Source organism: Dipodomys merriami, unplaced genomic scaffold, assembly GCF_024711535.1.
Source record: "Dipodomys merriami isolate MVZ:Mamm:240054 unplaced genomic scaffold, mDipMer1.0.p SCAF_48, whole genome shotgun sequence".
Lineage (NCBI taxonomy): Eukaryota > Metazoa > Chordata > Mammalia > Rodentia > Heteromyidae > Dipodomys > Dipodomys merriami.
Genome location: NW_027206046.1, coordinates 3,985,263 through 4,003,568, shown reverse-complemented (window position 1 = coordinate 4,003,568; position 18,306 = coordinate 3,985,263). Strand labels below are relative to the sequence as shown.

The window sequence follows — 18,306 nt, the reverse complement described above, 5'->3', positions numbered from 1 at the left end:
ACAAACCAGTGAGACAGAGAGAGAGAGAGAGAAAGAGAGAGAGAGAGAGAGAACCCCTTATGTCCAATTAGCTAGCAAAAAAAAATTCAAAAGTGGAGTTGTGGCTCAAGTGATAGTTATCTGCCCCACACTAACTAGATTTGTTTTCCTAGGCCCATCAGAGCCCAAAACACTGTAACAAAAGTTGTGTTTTCTTCTCTCTTCCTGGAAGGGAAACCACAACTTCACAGTTTCTATTCTGGAATCATTGCCTTCTGTTTCTCTCTCAGAACTCCTCTAGGTAAGTGCTGGTATTTGCATCCAGGATGAAAACCAGAGGTTTAAATGTATGCTGGTCTATGCAGAGCAAGGCAAAAATCCAACCTGGCTGACTCCAAGCCAGCAGCAGCCAGATACTCAAACCTCGCTGCAAACATGCCGCTTCTTGACCTCTTCCTGGACCAGCCATTAACAAAAGCATAGGTCCGGCAGGTCACACCTGTAATGCTAGTTACTCAGGAGACTGTGATCTGAGGATCCTGGTGATGGAAAATGACAAAAACTCAAAACAGTCACCTTTTCCCTGACAGACATAAAACTGCCTTTGCTGGGGCTGGGAAGGTGGCTCAGTGGTAGAGTGCTTGCCTTGCATGCATGAGGCTCTGGGTTCGATTCCTCAGCACCACATAAGCAGAAAAAGCCGGAAGTGATGCTGTGGCTCAAGTGGTAGAGCACTAGCCTTGAGCTGAAGAGCTGAGGGACAGCGCCCAGGCCCAGAGTTCAGGCCCCACAATGGACAGGAAAAACAAAAACAAAAAACTGCCCTTACTGCAGACCTCACTGAACCTAAATCATTTCCCACCCTCCTTCCCTCTCCCCAAACATAAACTTTCCTAACACATGGTTTCAGCCCAAATGGGACAAGAAAAATCCATAAAATGCTTATCTCCAATTAACCAGCCAAAAGCTAGATGTAGAAGTATGGCTCAAGAGGTAGAGCACCAGCCTTGAGTGAAAAAGACAAGGAACAGTGCCTAGGCCCTGAGTTTAAGCCCCAGGACAGACAGACAGACAGACAGACAGATAGACAGACAGACAGACAGACACACACACACACACACACACACACACACACACACACACCAAAAACAACACCATCACCACCATAACAAGAAAGAAAAAAAAGAAGAAGAACAAGATGAAAAGACAAAGGAGCCTGTCTGGAGGCAGGTTTGAAAGGCAACAGACCTAGAAGCAAACAACGGGTTAAATGTCATGGCTTTATCCGTTACCCCGAGGTCCAAAGGCCTTCCCAGGCCCCACCTTCCTCTGTGACCCCAGAGAGGATTTCTGCAAGATGTCCTCTGTGGGAGGAGTGCAAAACACCATGGCAACCAGCACTGAGAGGACTCTGCTAAGGACACTCAGAGCAGGTCAGCTGCAAGGCTTAGTAGGAGCTGGGATTCGTGTGTTTCACGAACAGGCCAACACTGGTACAGCCTTGGTGAGACTGTAGGCATGCCATACCTCTCCTGGCCAGTTTCCCCAGCCAGGCCTTGGTGTCATCTTGTAACTCTGTCTCCTCTCTCACCCCCTGATCATTCCTCAGGTCAAACCCCATAATAGATCTTAAATCTGTCACTCCCTCTCTGGTCTCTCTTCTGGATTATAATATCCGTATCCTAGGCCACAGCTGCAGGGTTGTCTCCATTCTATCCATCTTCCAGGTCAGAAGGATCATTCTGGAAGACACACTTGCTCACCTGGCCCCATTATCTCTCAGGGGAAAGTGTAGCCTCCTTACCTTAGTTCCTACTTCTTTTATCTGCCTCCTGCCCTCCCAGCCTCTTCCCCAGCCACTCAGGACACAATCCCTTTGCCTGCTCTTCTCTGAATGTACCCTGCTGACCTGTCTTCCTAGAAGGTCCTTTCTCTGTGCTAACACCTGCCAGTTCTTTCAAAAAACTCAAGTGCCATCTCTTCCAGGAAGCCTTCTCTGATACCCCAGTCTAACTTGCATGGCCTCTCTTTTGGGCTCCTCCCCACTTTGCTTTCTTCTAATGTAACACCTAAAGCTCTTGATCTTCATTTTCTCTTGCCTGTACTAAGTTCCCAGACAGATAATCAAGCAGCAATGACCAAGCACCCAGCACTGCTTTTGAAAGATTCCAGGGATTTGCGCATAGAAGAAAGAATGGGTGTCTTTCTGTACACAGAGGCCTAATCATGACTTTGCGGACCTCCATGAATTAGGTATTTGCAAATCTGTGTGCCTAAGCTTGTTTACTAAAGGAGCTGATCCTCCTGCTTTGACCATGGAGTCCTATGTGGTCAAGTGAACTTTCTCTACCCTGAACACCCGTTACCACAAATGATTGGTGGGTCCTGGAAGCAGTTTTACAGCCCCAGTGTAGGGCAGGATAAGAGAGGGCAGCCAGAGGTCCTTGGACTCCAAGACCTCCAGCTGCTGGTGGAAGGATGCTGGAGTTTGTGTGACGGCAGAGTCTAGATGGTCCACCACACCCTACAATCCTCTAAACCCTGATAGTTCTTCCCTTGGTTGTTGAAAAGCTCAGTCTTGTGAAATGGGTTTGTTTTCAAGTCTCTGGACACTGGTCTACTTATTTAAAAAGTATGCTCCTGGGGCTGGGAAGGTGGCTCAGTGGTAGAGCGCTTGCCTTGCATGCATGAGGCCCTGGGTTCGATTCCTCAGCACCACATAAGCAAAAAAGAAAAAACTGGAAGTGACACTGTGGCTCGAGTGGTAGAGCGCTAGCCTTGAGCTGAAGAGCTGAGGGACAGTGCTCAGGCCCAGAGTTCAAGCACCACGACCAGACCCCAAAAAAAAAAAAAAAAGTATGCCCCTGCCAGGCACTGGCAGTTTACACTGGTAATTCCTAGCTACTGAGGAGGCTGAGATTTGAGGATTGTAATTCAAAGCCAGCCCAGGCAGGAAAATCCATGAGACTTTTATCACCAATTCATCAGCAAAAAGCCAGAAGTGGACTTATGGCTAAAGTGGTAGAGCACTAGCCTTGAGCAAAAAAAAAAAAAAAGCTCAAGAACAGTACCCAAGCCCTGAGTTCAAGTCCAGGGAAGGCTACCAAAAAACAAGCAAACAAAAATGCCCCAGTTGTTTGCATAGTTGATCTAGAAGGTTCATGCAGTCAGCCCCCATGTGCAGAAGACCGCGGCTGGGGGGTTGGGGGGTTGGGATTGAGGTGGAGGACACTTGCTCTGTGTTATTTCTTCCAGAATGTTCAAGATTTTCAAGGTAAGCTGAGGGAAGAGAACAAGTTGAGCGCTGGGCCCCTCTTAGCAATGACACTGGAAGGCATTAGGCCCCTTCTTCCAAAACTGTTTCTTTTTCCTTTTTCCCCCTCACCTTCAGATCAAAGTGAGCAATTTTCTTTGTGTGGAGGTAGTTCACCCCATCCAGGATCTGCTTAATGAAGCTGGTGGCCTCCTCCTCACTCAGCGATTCCTTCTGGGCCAGGAAATCAAACAGCTCTCCTCCAGAGACTCTGCAAGATACAGGTGGAGAGAGCCAGGCCCAGTCAGCACAGCAAGTCAGGAGGCCAGGGTGATGAGCGTGGCCACTGTACTTGGCCACGCCTCCTTCCCCAGGGCTCCACAGCAGAGGGCCCCTTGGCCCTGTCTAGGGCTTTACCAACTGATAGTCAGGGGCTGACTTTGCTTCTGTTGTGGTGTTCTTGCTTTTGGATCTCAAAGACAGAAATCACCTGCAGGGTTCACATTATAGGCTCAGATCCCCTGTGACCCTGGACATTACCCTCTCTCTGTATAGAGTAGGCTGTCCCCAGAGTCATTCCATTTTGGGAACAAATACGCAGGTGGAGTGACTCGGCATCTTGTTTGTATAAAGAACAACTATGACCAGCCTGGCACCACCCTATGGCACAGACTGATTTGTGTTAATAAAAAAAAAATTACCACCAAGCTGGGCACTGGCAGCTCACGCTTTTCATCCAGGAGAATGAGATCTAAGGATCATGGTTCAAAGCCACCCAGGGCAGGAAAACTAAAAGCTCAGAGACAGTGCCCAGGCCCTGAGTTCAAGCCAGGACCCCTCCCTTCACACACACACACACACACACACACACACACACACACACACACACACACACAAACCTGTGTGCTTATCAGCACACACACACACACACACACACACACACACACACACACACACACCTGTGTGCTTATCAGATCTACCAGGCCAACAAATGATGCAGACTCAACTCAAGAGGCAGAAAGACTGCAGCGTAGGACCCCAGTCCACCAGTATCATGGACCCCTCTGGTATATGAATCGTGGCTTTTGCCCAGGAGATTGACAGATGACACAGTTCTGACTGTCCTGAATTCAGCTCAGAGCAATTTCCTCTGCTATGGCCTGCCTACTTCAACAGCCTACACCTTTCACAGCTTGGAGAGCAGCCCTTACCCAATGCCTGACCCCAGCATGACTCTTTGCATTTGCATTGACCCTTTATCATTGGCTCTTGGTGCTGTGCTTTTAAAACTTAGGAGTCTCTATCCTTTCTCCAGTCCTTCATAATATAGGTATAGTGTCAAGTGTGACTTAAGATTTGAATGTTACCAGTTAAGACTGGAGTAGAATAAAACAAAAAAAACAAACAAAAAAAAAACCTGGTGATTGCTGTGATCCTAGCTATTCGGGAAGTTGAGATCTGAGGATCACAAGTTTGAAGCCAGCCCAGGCAGGAAAGTCCAAGAGATTCTTAGCTCCTATTAACTACAACAGCAACAACAAAACCAAACAGAATTTGAACTGGTCCTTAAAGTGGTAGAGTAGGGACAGCACCCAGGCTGTGAGTTCAGGCCCCAGGTCTGGCACACACAAAAAATAATAACCTGCAATTGCTATGCTTACAATTCCAAGTGAAACCAGAAGTACTTGATGAAGCAAAAGCTGAAGAAATTGCTGTCTTTTGTGAATTTATTGCTATTCATTCAATAAATTCTGACATTGCAGTAAGATACAAACATGTATATGTGTATGACAGAGATTACTTATAACATCTCTCTATAACTGATATGGTAGAGAATAAAAAGAAACACTGGTGGATAAAGCTAGAGTCAATGTTTGTATCCTCTCAAATTCATATTTTAAAATCTTAACTTCCAAACTGCTGGTCATGAAGCTCTCATGAATGAGATTAATGTCTCGATCAAAGAGACCCCCTTGGGCTGGGAAGGTGGCTCAGTAGTAGAGCGCTTGCCTTGCATGCCTGAGGCCTTGGGTTCGATTCCTCAGCACCACATAAGCAAAAAGAAAAAAGCCAGAAGTGGCACTGTGGCTCAAGTGGTAGAGCGCTAGCTTTGAGCTGAAGAGCTGAGGGACAGTGCCCAAGCCCAGATTTCAGGCCCCACGACTAGACCCCCCCCAAAAAAAGAGACCCCCCTTGCCCAAGTAGCTCATGCCTATAAGCCTAGCTACTCAGGAGACTGAGATTTGAGGATCTTGATTCAACGCCAGCTCTGGTAAGAAAGGGAAGTAAAGAAAATGAGTCTTCTATTTCCAATTAACCAGCAAAAAGCTGAAAGTGGAGCTGTGGCTTCAGTGGTAGTGAAGGAATTGCCTCTCCCCTTTGGCCAGATCATTTTGTGTATCTAAAGAGGGAATATGAAGAATTGACCCCCATCCTATTGTCCCAGGTCCATACAGATGCCAGGCAAAATCCTAGGTATGTGTGAACTTGTTTGAAGTGCTCGCAGGGCAATCTACCTAAGCCTAGCTGTAAGCATCCTAGTGTAGGCCCAACTGAAAAGCCCCCACTTCCCTTCCCCTAGTGGCTTTTTCATTAACCTCTGCCTCCTTGCTCAGACCTCAGATAAAAACCCAGCTCCTGTCCCAACTCTCTGGCACAACCTCCAAACCCATGGGAAGGTCCTCAATAAACAGTCCTAGCCTGTTGATGATGCAGTCCGGCCTATTCCTTGTCTGTTCTACCTTCCTCTTCCCAACAGCAGAGTACTAGCTTGGAGCACAAAGCTCCGAGTTCAAGCCCCAGGACCGAAACAAAAAAATAAAACAAAAAATGAAGAAAAACAAAGTGAGACACCTGTACCTTGTTAATTTCCATCAGAAGATAGTTATCTGTGAGGAAAACAGCCCTCACCAGACACTATGCTTCCAGAAGTATGAGAAACTAGTTACTGATTTTTGAGTTTTGGGTTTTTTTTTTTTTTTCCCCAGTCCTGGGACTTGAACTCTGGGCCTGATCACTGTCTCTGAGCTCCTTTTGCTCATGGCTAGCACTCTACCACTTGAGCCACAGCACCACTTCTAGATTTTTTTCTTTTTGTAATTAATAAGCTTTTTTTGTGTGTGTGAAAATACAGTACAGAGAGGTTACAATCACATGAGGAAGGTAATGAGTACATTTCTTATCAAGCATTGTTGCCTCCTCCTTTGTTTCCCCTTCCCATCCCTGCCCTCCCAACTTCTCCCCTACCCCCATTTTTTTCTATAATTAATTAGTAAGTGTCTCCAGACTTTCTTGCCTGGGTTGGCTTAGAACAGCAATCCTTAGATCTCAGCCTCCTGAGTAGCTAGGCTTACAGGCATGAGCCACTGGCACCTGGCAGTTTCTGTTTTTATAAGCCATACAATATGAGGTACTTTGTTATAGCACAGTCTGAATGGATTAATTTTTCCTAAGTGGGGAGCTACTATAAGAGACATCTAAAAACATGGAAGTGTTTGTGGAACTGAGTACCAGGGCTACAAGGGTTGGGGGGTGCATGCCAAAAAAAGAAAAGTGCATGGAAAGTTCTACTGAGGGCTCAGGAGTTGAGGTAGAGATTTCCCACATTCTGAAAAGATACCTAAGTGACCCTGAACACAACATGGGGGTAAGGTGTGGATGGTGAGGCCATTTGAATGATGTTTCAGGAGGAAATGAAGAGCATGGTGTGTGTGTGTGTGTGTGTGTGTGTGTGTGCGCGTGCGTGCGTGCGTGCGTGTGTGTGTGTGTGTGTGTGTGTATGTGTGTGTGTGTGTGTGTGTGTGTGTGTGTGTGTTTGCCAATCCCGGGGCTTGAACTCAGGGCCTTGGCACTGTCCCTGAGCTTCATTTTTACTCAAGGCTAACACTCTACCACTTAAGCCACAGTGCCACTTCCAGCTTTTTCTATGTGTATAGTACTGAGGAATCGAACCAGGTCTTCATGCAATGCTAGGCAAGCACTCACTGTACATTCCTAGTCTGAGAGGAATGTTTAAAAAAGATGGAACTGTTTGTCAAAAAGGAAAAGAAGCTAAAAGTTTGAAAACCGTCTTAGCTTATTCACTTTGGGGAAGAGAGACAGACAGAGACAGAGACAGAGAGACACCTGTTCCCGAGAGGTGTGACCTAGGATGAGTGGCTAGGGGAATCTCCAGAGAACCCAGGTGGCTTTCACCAAGACAATGGGGGAGATTAGTCAACCCAGTAAACAAAAGCCAGAAACTAGTGTCCAAGACAATGAGACAATGGCCTGAAGTCATTTCAGAGAATATAGAGGAAAAGGGTGCTGGATTCCCATCACCCATCCACCAAGCCTGGATCTGGGGGTCAGAACGAGATCACCTTGGATCTCACCCCCACCTCACCTTGGAACCTCTGCCCCAAAAGTCTATTGTCACCACCCCTCAGCCATACAAGCTGTGGCTCCCAGAGATGTCTGGTGTGCCAAGCAAATCTTCTGAGGTGGGGAGGGGGATCATTGCCTCCTGATCTCTCTCTCTCTCTACTTTCTCTACAATCTTGTCCTCTAAGGCTGATGTGACAGGAACAAGAATCCATAGAGTAAGTACTCTACCACTGAGTCAAACCCCCTTGTCCTTTTGTTGTTGTTGTTGGTCATGGGGCTTGAACTCAGGGCTTGGGTGCTGTCCCTGAACTCTTTCTGCTTAAGGCTAGCATTCTACCACTTGAGCCACAGCACCACTTCCAGTTTTCTGGTGGTTCACTGGAGATCAGAGTCTCATAGACTTTCCTGTCTGGGCTGGCTGGCTGAGTTCTCAGGTCTCAGCTTCCTGAGTAGCTAGGATTACAGGTGTGAGCCACCAGCACTCAGCTAGTCCTGCTAGGGTCTCACTTCTTGCCTGGGTGTGCACTTGGACTGCTGGGCCCCAAGATCTGCCATGCCTCCCACTCAACTTGAGCTGGTATGATGGCCTGAAAAGGTTGCTGGATTGGGGGCGAGACTGGTATGTTGGACAGTGACTCTGCTATTTTCTTAAGGTCCCATGCATGAGGTCATCCAGTGCCCCGCCCCCACCCTGACCTGGGGCAGGTGCTGCTGGGGAGTAACCGGTAGTCTCTCAGTAGGGAATGAGCAATCCTGTTATCACAAACACTTAGCCTTCATCTCTGGGGTAGAACAGGTGCCAGTTTTTCTTGTGAAAGAAGGAGGGAAAGACCAATCTTCTCTCCCTTTCAGAGGGTGGGTGGCAGGGGAGGCATCGTGACACAACATTGGGGTATGTGATGAGGCCTTTGATAAGTCTTTAAAGTAAATACCACCTATTACAGCAATGCAGGCATCTAGAGAAAGAACAGCATTGTTGGTGTTGTCCCAATAGAAATTAATGTGAATTAACCAATTCTTTGATTTTTTTTTTTTGGGGGGGGGTCTGGTCGTGAGGCCTGAACTCTGGGCCTGGGCGCTGTCCCTCAGCTCTTCAGCTCAAGGCTAGTGCTCTACCACTTGAGCCACAGAGCCACTTCCGGCTTTTTTCTTTTTGCTTATGTGGTGCTGAGGAATCGAACCCAGGGCCTCATGCATGCAAGGCAAGTGCTCTACCACTGAGCCACCTTCCCAGCCCCGATTCCTTGATTTTTATAGTTAGCTATATTAGATAAGTTGTTTTTTTTTTTTAATGTGAGTTGACTTTAATAGTTTTTTTTTTTCCATTTTTTTATTTCGTGTCAGTCATGGGGCTTGAACTCTTGGCCGGGCACTTCCCTGAGCTCTTTAGCTTGAGGCCAGCACTCTACCACTTGAGTCACAGTGCCACTTCTGGGTTTTTGGTGGTTTATTGGAGATAAGAGTCTCAAAGACTTTCCTGCCTGGACTGGCTTTGAACTGAGATCCTCAGATCTCAGCCCCCTGAATAGCTAGGATTATAGGCATAAGCCACCTGTGCCCAGCTTAAATAGTATTTAATCAAACCCCTATATACAAAATATTATTATTTTTACATGTAACCAGTGTCAAAATTATTCACATTAAAGCTGAATGTTGGTAGCTCATGCTGATAAAAATCCTAGCTACTCAGGAAGCTAAGATTGGGAGAATTACAGTTTGAGACTTAGCCTGGGCAAACAAAAGACTGTAAGACTCCATCATCAATTAAACAACAAAAAGCCAAACTGGAGTCATGCTCAAGTAGGAGCTCACTAGCTGAGCAAGTAAGTCAAAGTGAGACTACAAAGCCCTGAGTTTGAGCCACAGTTATCAGAGCAAGCAAAACATTTTAGTGAATTCAAAAAACCAAAGGAAATAGGGATACAGGTGGACCTGTTGCAACAATGAGAAGTACAAGTTGTCATGTTGAAAACGAACTTTACAACTTTGGTGGGGGGGGGGGAGAAGGATTGGGTGGGGAGGCGGGAGGAGGCTGGGAAAGGATGGGAAGGGGAAACAAAGGAGGAGGCTACAATGCTTGATAAGAAACGTACTCATTATCTTGCCCATCTAATTGTTACCCCTCTGTACAGTATTTTCACAATAAAAAAATAAATTAAAAACTAAAAAAAAGAAATAAAAACATTACAATATCAGCACACCATAGAATATTCTGTATTGTGCAGACAGTAAAACCTTAGCACTCACAAGAGACCTATCTCTAGAGCTCTTTTCAAATGTTCAAATCCACAGAGCACACCTCTAAAGTACATGGAACCAGTCTTGCTCTTGACTTTTATAATCCCAGCTCCACTGGAGGATTTGGAGGTATGATCTGGACAGAAGACCTGGTGAGACATGGTCTTTATCTCCTTGTGAGGAAGAAGACTGTGACCCTTATAACTTCCTCCAGACACTCAGAAAGGTGGGAGGCTAGTAAGCTAGGCTGAGGTTCAAGCATCAGGGTACCTAGGTTCAGGGGACAGTCACAAAAAATGTTCAGATGTGTCTTTCCAAACAATCTGATGTCTTGTATATAGATTTATCTGATTTGGGGAAGAAAAAGGGAATAACAAAACGGTGAGACAAAAGACAAAGGGTGAACCAATGCAACAGCAATACTCACAAGACAACATGTTGGAAATGAACTTTACAACTTGGGGAGGGAGGGGTGAGAGGGAGGGAATGTGGGAGAAAAATGAAGGAGGAGGTAACAATGTTCGACAAGAAATGTCCTCATTACCTATGTATGGAACTGAAACCTCTCTGTACATCACCTTGACAAAAATAAATTCATAAAAAGTAATTTAAAAAATAGTTTCACAAAAAAACAACAATCTGAGTCAAGAATAGAGCTCAGCTGGGCACCAGTGGCTTATGCCTGTAATCCTAGCTATTCAGAAGGCTGACATTTGAGGATGGCAGTTCGAAGCCAGACTGGGCAGAAAAATCCTCATGAGACTCTTTTTTTGGGGGGGGTCTGGTCGTGGGGCCTGAACTCTGGGTCTGGGCACTGTCCCTCAGCTCTTCAGCTCAAGGCTAGCACTCTACCACTTGAGCCACAGCGCCACTTCCGGCTTTTTTCTTTTTGCTTATGTGGTGCTAAGGAATCGAACCCAGGGCCTCAGGCATGCAAGGCAAGCGCTCAACCACTGAGCCACCTTCCCAGCCCCCTCATGAGACTCTTATCTCCAAGTAACCCCTCAAAAACTAAAAGTGGTGTTGTGGCTCAAGTGGTAGAGCGCTAGCCTTGAGCATAAAGAGGCTCAGGGACAGCACCCAGGCCCTGAGTTCAAGCTTTACAACTGACCAAAACAAAAAGAATAGAGCTCAGTGCTTATCATATGTAAAGCCCTGGGTTTGATCTCCAGAAACACACAAAGAGAAGTGTGGGGAAGTGGGGAGAGAGAGGGGCTGAGGGTCTCTATGTCACCCAGGTAGAGTGCAGTGGCTATTCACTAATGTGATCCCCGCCCTCCAAAATGCATAGCACAGCACAGCCTCGATCTTCTAGGCTCAAACCATCTTCTTGCCTTGGCCTCTAGAACGTGTGTGCCCCTGTGTGCCTGACAACATTATTTCTACCCAGAGCTTCTCAGTGTTAAGATCTCTGCTCTGGGAGATCATCTCTGTCTCCTTCAAAAGTTCTTTCTTCTATCCCCAATCTCTTTAGCATTTTTCATTTTTTTGTGCCAGTCCTGGGGCTTGAACTCAGGGCCTAGGCCATTGTCCTGGAGCATTTGTGTTCTACCACTTGAACCACAGCTCTATTTCCAGTTTGTTGATGGTTAATTGGAGATAAAGAGTCTTACAGGCTTTCTTTCCTGCCTGAGCTGGCCTCAAATCTTGATCTTCAGATCTCAGCCTCCTGAGTAGCTAGGATTGCAGACGTAAGCCACCAGTGCCTGGCTCTTTAGTTTGAATATGAAAAGCAAAACCTGACACCTGGCCTCTATTCTTCTTGCTAATGTCTGCCTGCCTGCTGAAATGCTTTCCAGAACTTGTTCAGTGATGTGTACACCAACAACCTGTGTGGGCAGAGATGAGGAGATGTTGGCAAAGCTGCTGCCCAGGGATCTGGACTTAGTTCTGAGTCTAGAAGCAACACCAATGCTCTGAAGCATTCTGCCAGGCCATTCTCTGGTATACACCCATGGGATGTCACTTTCTCCAGGTTTAAAGAAAAGGAGGCCCATACAGGGAGGGGTGGAGCCAGAGCAACCATAGAGGGGCTGCTTCAGGAAACCGGCCCGACCCTTGCTGGCTCATAGCAAGTTCCACCTATGACACAGGTTCATCTACTGAGATTGTGAATGTGTTCTTTGTGCCATACAGAAGTCCATTTATATCCTTCCTAACCATGATGCTTATGACCACAGGAAGCTGCTCTGCTTTGAAGATCAGAAATGGGCTCAGGACAGCTGAAAGGAAGCTGAATCAGGCTGGGTATATCTACCTACAACTGGCTCCATTAACAAAAAGCAGGAAATGGCTCACAACTATGATCCTAGCTACTTAAGAGGCTGAGATCTGAGGATTGAGGTTCAAAGCCAGCCTGGGCAGTAAAGTCCATGAGATTCTTATCTCCAATGAAACCCCAGAAAACCAGAAGTGGTGCTATGGCTCAAGTGGTAGAGCGCTAGCCTTGAGCAAAAAAAAAAAAAAAAAAAAAAAGAGCTCAGCCCCACAACTGACAAAAAAAAAACAAAGGAAAAGGAAAAGCTGTACCATTCAATTATCTCCAAGAAGGGTAGTGGACACCCTAACATGCATTCTTTTTTGGGGGATTGGGGAGGGTGCTTGTCCTGGGGCTTGAACTCAAGGCCTGGGCACTAACCCTGAGCTTTCATACTCAAGGCTAGCACTCTACCATTTAAGCTAGAGCTCCACTTCCAGCTTTTTTGGTGGTTGTCTGGCTTAATGTGCATTTTTAACTTCTGGACAAATCTAATCCAGTTTGCACACAGTAAGGAGTAGAGAGGCCAAAGACTCCTTATTGGCCTCCCAGGATCCACCAAGTCCAAGCACGAAAGCTGTCATATTCCTCTCCTGGGAGGTCCTCCGTCTCTGCCCCGGGCCACACATGGGTTAGGCCCAGTTTGAGCACCCCAAAGATAAGCATCTGGAGACAACTTTGAAGCGGGAGGAATGAGAAACTGCACAGACAGAACCCAACAAAGCACAGCGGCCTAAGCCAGTCACCGAAACACCTGTGCACTAACTGACTTTATGGATGGTGCACCTGAGCCTAGAAAGAAAGAGCACAGAATGACTGGTTAATCATGAGGCCTGCCAGGAGAAACAGGGACATCTCAGCAAGACCCTGTGTCCCCCCCCACCCCCGCCACCACAGGGTTCTACAACCAGGGAGAAATGCCAACTAAAATAGAGAGCATGGTCCAAGGCCTACCTGGACTAAGTTAGAACAAGACCCTATCTGAAAAACAAAAGGGAAAATGTGGCTTCGTGGTAGAATGTTTGCCTAGGATGCATGAAGCTCTGCGTTTGATTCCTCAGTACCACATAAACGGAAAAAGCCAAAAGTGGCACTGTGGCTCAAGAGGTAGAGCATTAGCCTTGAGCAAAAGCTCAGGGACAGTGCCCAGGTCTTGAGTTCAAGTCTCAGGGCTGGAAAAAAAAAGCAAGAAGGGCTGTAGGCATAGTTCAAGTGGTAGAATGCTTGCCTAGCAAGCATCAGGCCCTAAGTAACTATGAAGATGAAAATATAATGAAACATGTTTTTACACCAATGATCCAGGCTGGCAAGTCTATAGATGAACAGGAAGACTTGTGTGTGGTCTATAAGCCAGATGCCAGCGGCTCAAACCTATCATCTTAGCTACTCAGAAGGCTGAGATCTGAGGATCAAAGTTTAAAACCAGCCCAGGCAAGAAAGTATGTGAGATTCTTATCTCCAATTAACCAGCTAATACCAGAATTGGAGATGTGGCTCAAGTGGATGGAGCACAAGCCTTGAAAAACAAAGAAACAGCACCCAGGCCTTGAGTTCAAGCCCCAGGACCAGCAAAAAAGCCTATGATTGTCAGCCTTTTACCTCATCCTCTCACTCCTGGGAAGTTAGCTGAAACAATCAATTCAAATAAAAGGAGTAAATAAAATCCCCTAATGAAACAATAAGAGAAACTACTGGTATGTAATTCAATGAAACATGATACAATGATTCAAAAGAAAAAACAGGCCCGGCGCTGGTGGCTCACGCCTGTAATCCTAACTGTAATCTCAGGAGGCTGAGATCTGAGGATCGCAGTTCAAAGCCAGCCTGGGCAGGAAAGACTGTGAGACTCCTATCTCCAATAAACCACCAGAAAACCAGAAGTGGCGCTGTAGCTCAAGTGTAGAGTGCTCACCTTGAGTTGAGCTGAAGAGCTGAGGGACAGCGCCCAGGCCCAGAGTTCAAGCCCCACGACCGACAAGAAAAAAAAGAAAAGTCCATGAGACTCCATCTCCAATCAATTAGCAAAATGCTGGACTGGAGGCATGATTCAAGTGGGAAAGCACCAGCATGAGCAGGAAAATCAACTGGGCTGGGCACCTGTGGCTCATTCCTGTAATCCTAGCTTCTCGGGAGGTTATAATTTGAGGATTGAGGTTTGAAGCCAGCCCAGGTAGGAAAGTTCCTGAGTCTTATTTCCCATTAATCACACACACAAAAAAGCTGGAAGTGGAGCTGTGGCTCAAGTGGTAGAGGCTAGCCTTGATCAAAATGAAGCTCAGGGATAGCCCCAGGAGTGGAACAAACAACAACAACAAGAAAGTTAAGGCAATGTGGAAATCCCTGAGTTCAAGGAAAGAGGGAAGAAAGGGGGAAGGAAGGAGGGAGGGAAGGAAGGGGAGAGGGAAGGAGAGAGGGAAGCAGCCAAGGAAGGAGGGAGGGAGAGAGGGAGGGAGGGAGGGAGGGAGGGAAGGAAGGAAGGAAGGAAGGAAGGAAGGAAGGAAGGAAGGAAGGAAGGAAGGAAGGAAGAAGTGAAACCCGGACTTCCAGCAAGTTGGACTTGTCACTTTCTGTTGGGAATCAGGATGCCTGGTGCATGCCACATGGATTATACCCATAGCTGGCCCTCCCTGGAGGACCTGATCAGGTTTCTGTGCAAGTTTAGGCTGGCATAGGCATCAACTATTTAATATAAAGGGAGATCCATGAAGAAAAGCCAGGCGCTGGTACAAGGGAAAGCATGGGAGAGTTCTATGCATTTAAACTGGAATGGATGATGTAAGAATAAATGCCACACTGTGCAAATGCCCATCTCCTACTTAAGTCTATATCTGTTGGCATCATGATAGTTCTCAAATCAGAGTGATCTCAAGTGTTAGAGGTGGTGCAGTTGATCTATAGGCAGGGTTAAGAGGCTGGCTACCTGGTTTCAGGTGAGATCTGAAACAGAGAGAGGTAGTACTTGCCCAAGGTCTCAAAGTCAAGGATGCTGGGATAAATACCACCATGCCCTTGCTGTCAGATGCATATTTGCATTTCAACAAGGCTCAGAATAGTCTTACCATGCCTGGTAACAGTCTTCCTGCCTGGCTGGATAAAACCACTGTGCTTTGTGCCATAGCCTAACTTAAACCCAACTCTCTACAGGGCCTCCAAGTACCCAGCCTGTGGGGACATCCCAAGAGGTCATCAGGGTAGCCAACCAACCAACCCCTAAGTCTTAGTATCACCTATTCAAATTCCACTAGCCACTTCAAAGTCCTCCCTAGCTAGGCCTGCATAAGGCTTTCCTGTCTCCTGCTCAGAGCAGGAAGACTGCAGTCCTGGCTTCTCAGGATCTTAAAAGTGGCCTGATTTCTCAGTGTTCTGGCCTATAAAATGGGGATAATCAGATTCAAGTTCCAAGGACTGAGTAAGGTAAGAAAAGTGTTGGGCACAGGGAATACACAATAACATCTTTGAGTTTGTAAGATGTTTCCCTCATTACAGGCTCTCAACTATCTAATTAGGAGGCTGGGGGCTGAGAATCACACTTCGAAGCCAGCCTGGGGCCTACAAAGTCCAAGAGACTTTTATCTCCAGTGTACCAGCAAAAATCTGGAAATGGAAGCGTGGTTCAAGTAGTATAGCACCAGCCTTGATAAACAAAGCCGAATGAGAGCATAAGGTCCGGAGTTCAAGTCCCAGTACCGGCATACACACACACACACACACACACACACACACACACACACACACACACACACACACACACACACACACACACACACACACACACACACACATTTTTCTTCAATTGCCAAACACAGTACACATACTATGGTATGTGCATGCGTACCTCCTATTGATCTTCCTCTGACTAGAGCAGGGTTTCACAGACCCCAGAGGGTGATCCTTCTATGTCTCTATGACAGCACCCCCCCTCCCATGCCCTGCACCCTCTCCCCTCCCCCACTCACAGCTCCAGGATGAGCACCACGTCGGTGCGGTTCTCATAGACATCGTGCAGCGTGATGATGTTGGGGTGCAGCACCTGCCTCAGGATGCTCACCTCCCTCTCGATCTCCTCTCGGCACACGCCCCGCCGGCTGGCCCGGCTCTGTCGCTTCTTGATGAATTTGGCGGCATATTCCAGCCCTGTGCTCTTCTCCTGGCACTTCTTCACAATGGCAAACTGGCCACTGTGGAGACAGAGATGGCGCAATTAGGATGTCCCTGTGGTCACTGCCGGCTACCAGGACCAGAAGTCATGTGACAGACGGGACAGATAGTGGGCGCCCCTTCTGTTCATAGGAGTCTTTTACTTTTCCTTACAAAGGGATGTGAAATAAGTTTATGCCCACTATTAGGAAGTGAACACTGGTTGGGCGCTGCAGCTCACGCCTATAATCCTAGCTACATAGGAGGTTGAGATCTGAGCATCCTGGTTGGAAGCCAGCCCAGTCAGGGAAGTCCATGGAGACTCCTAGCTCTAATTAACAACCAAAAAGCCAGCAAGGTCAAGCTGTGGCTCAAGTGATAAAACACTAGCCCAGCTAGGCACTGGTGGCTCATGCCTGTAATCCTAGCTACTCAGGAGGCTGAGATCTGAGGATCGCAGTTCAAAGCCAGCCTGGGCAGGCAAGTCTGAGACTCTTATCTCCAATACACCACTCAGAAAACCGGAAGTGGTGCTATGGCTCAAGTGGGAGAGCGCTAGCCCTGAGCTGAAGAATTGAGGGACAGCTCTCAGGCCTAGAGATAAAGAGTCTCGTGGACTTTCCTGCCTAGGCTGGCTTCGAACCATTCAGATCTCAGCCTCCTGAGTAGCTAGGATTACAGATGTGAGCCCCTGGCACCTGGCTATGTTCATTTTAATGGTTAATTACAGGCTACCAGATTCAAGACAAGTTACACTTGATGAGATATTGTGAAGATCTTCCCCCATCTCAGAAAATAGCACTGCATCTAGACCTGTCTATTATTAGAATAATCCTCAGAGCAAAGATCATCCAAATAACCTGCATGATTAAAAAAAAAAAGCCCTAAAAATCAAAACAAAGTCAAGTTAATCAAGCAAGGAAGAGATACACCAACACTTAAATAGCATTTGATGACCCACACTTTAGAGATGCTGCCAAACATAAATCCATTTATCTCTCCATCCACCATTCTCCATTCACTCAGCATTGTCTGAGTACCTGTCCTGTGCTTGGACAGCATGGATATCAGGTACAGAGGGAGAGCTGAGGAGGAAGAAGTCCCTAGGGGCTCTGCCTAAGCAAGGAAGGCTTTGGAAAGCCAAACTAACGATTACATTTAACCACCACCTAGTTTTAGCTCTTTGGGTCCTACAGATTGGCTCTGAGTTGTGGTCCACACCCTGGAGAGTGACGCAGGTGGCCTGAAGCCAGAGTGAACACATTCAGCGCCATCTCTAACACAGATGGTCACTTAGAGAGTCACTTCGGGCCTCAGGGACATCGGGTCCTTGACTCTGTGCCAGGAAACAATTTTTTTTTCTGGTCCAAAGCAGCTGTGAGTCTTAGTGTAGGTGTAGCACACTCTTCTCCTGACATCTTAAGAGGCCTGCTGGCAGAAGCCAACATTCCACAGTTCCTTTCTCCTGAAGCCCTGAATTTCTATTTGATCCACATAGAAGAAGCAAAGCTTAAGGTGTGTGTGTGTGTGAGAGAGAGAGAGAGAGAGAGAGAGAGAGTCTTGCACAAGTTAAGCAAGCACTTGACCACTCAGCTACACTCCCAGCCCTTAGCTTTTTGAGACAGGGTCTTGCTAGGTCATCTAGACTGATCTCAAATTCACAATCCTCCCGACTCAAGCTTTAGGATTTGAAGTTGTGTGGCTCAAGCTTAGAGCATGCAGGTGGTGATGCAGGGTTGAGTTTGGGACCCAAATCCACCCCTCCCCCCCACACTTGTCAGCTCCCCCTTGGGTGCTTTGACTATATTAAAACCTGCAAAGGGAAAAAAAGCAATTTTATATAGCAGACCTAAACATTTCAGGTCGCCTTGACCCAGCATCCTCTTTGTCTTCTGAGGGCAACAACAGCATTTTTTTTTCCTGTGTCACATGCCTGAAAAATTCCTCAAACTCTCAAAAAGAAAAAAAAAAGCCAATAAGTGTTTGCTTTTCCCTCCTGAATTTTCTCTTTGTGAGACAAGATGTAAGGGGGGGGGGGGGGGGGGCAGACCTAAGACAGGCCAAACACTAGACAACA

General features: G+C 46.9%; 1 protein-coding gene across 2 annotated transcripts in view; it reads right to left on the bottom strand.

The window, feature by feature from the left end:
- Positions 1–18,306, bottom strand: part of LOC138808925 (death-associated protein kinase 2) — a 113,979-nt gene that overhangs the window by 37,941 nt on the left and 57,732 nt on the right. The window contains exons 3-4 of one of the 2 annotated variants that reach the window (XM_069995203.1): positions 16,049–16,270; positions 3,365–3,503 (exon numbers count right to left, since the gene is read on the bottom strand). In XM_069995203.1, the coding sequence (XP_069851304.1) occupies positions 3,365–3,503; positions 16,049–16,270 (361 nt within the window). The remainder of the gene's footprint in view (positions 1–3,364; positions 3,504–16,048; positions 16,271–18,306) is intronic. The other variant, XM_069995204.1, reaches the window with a different exon arrangement.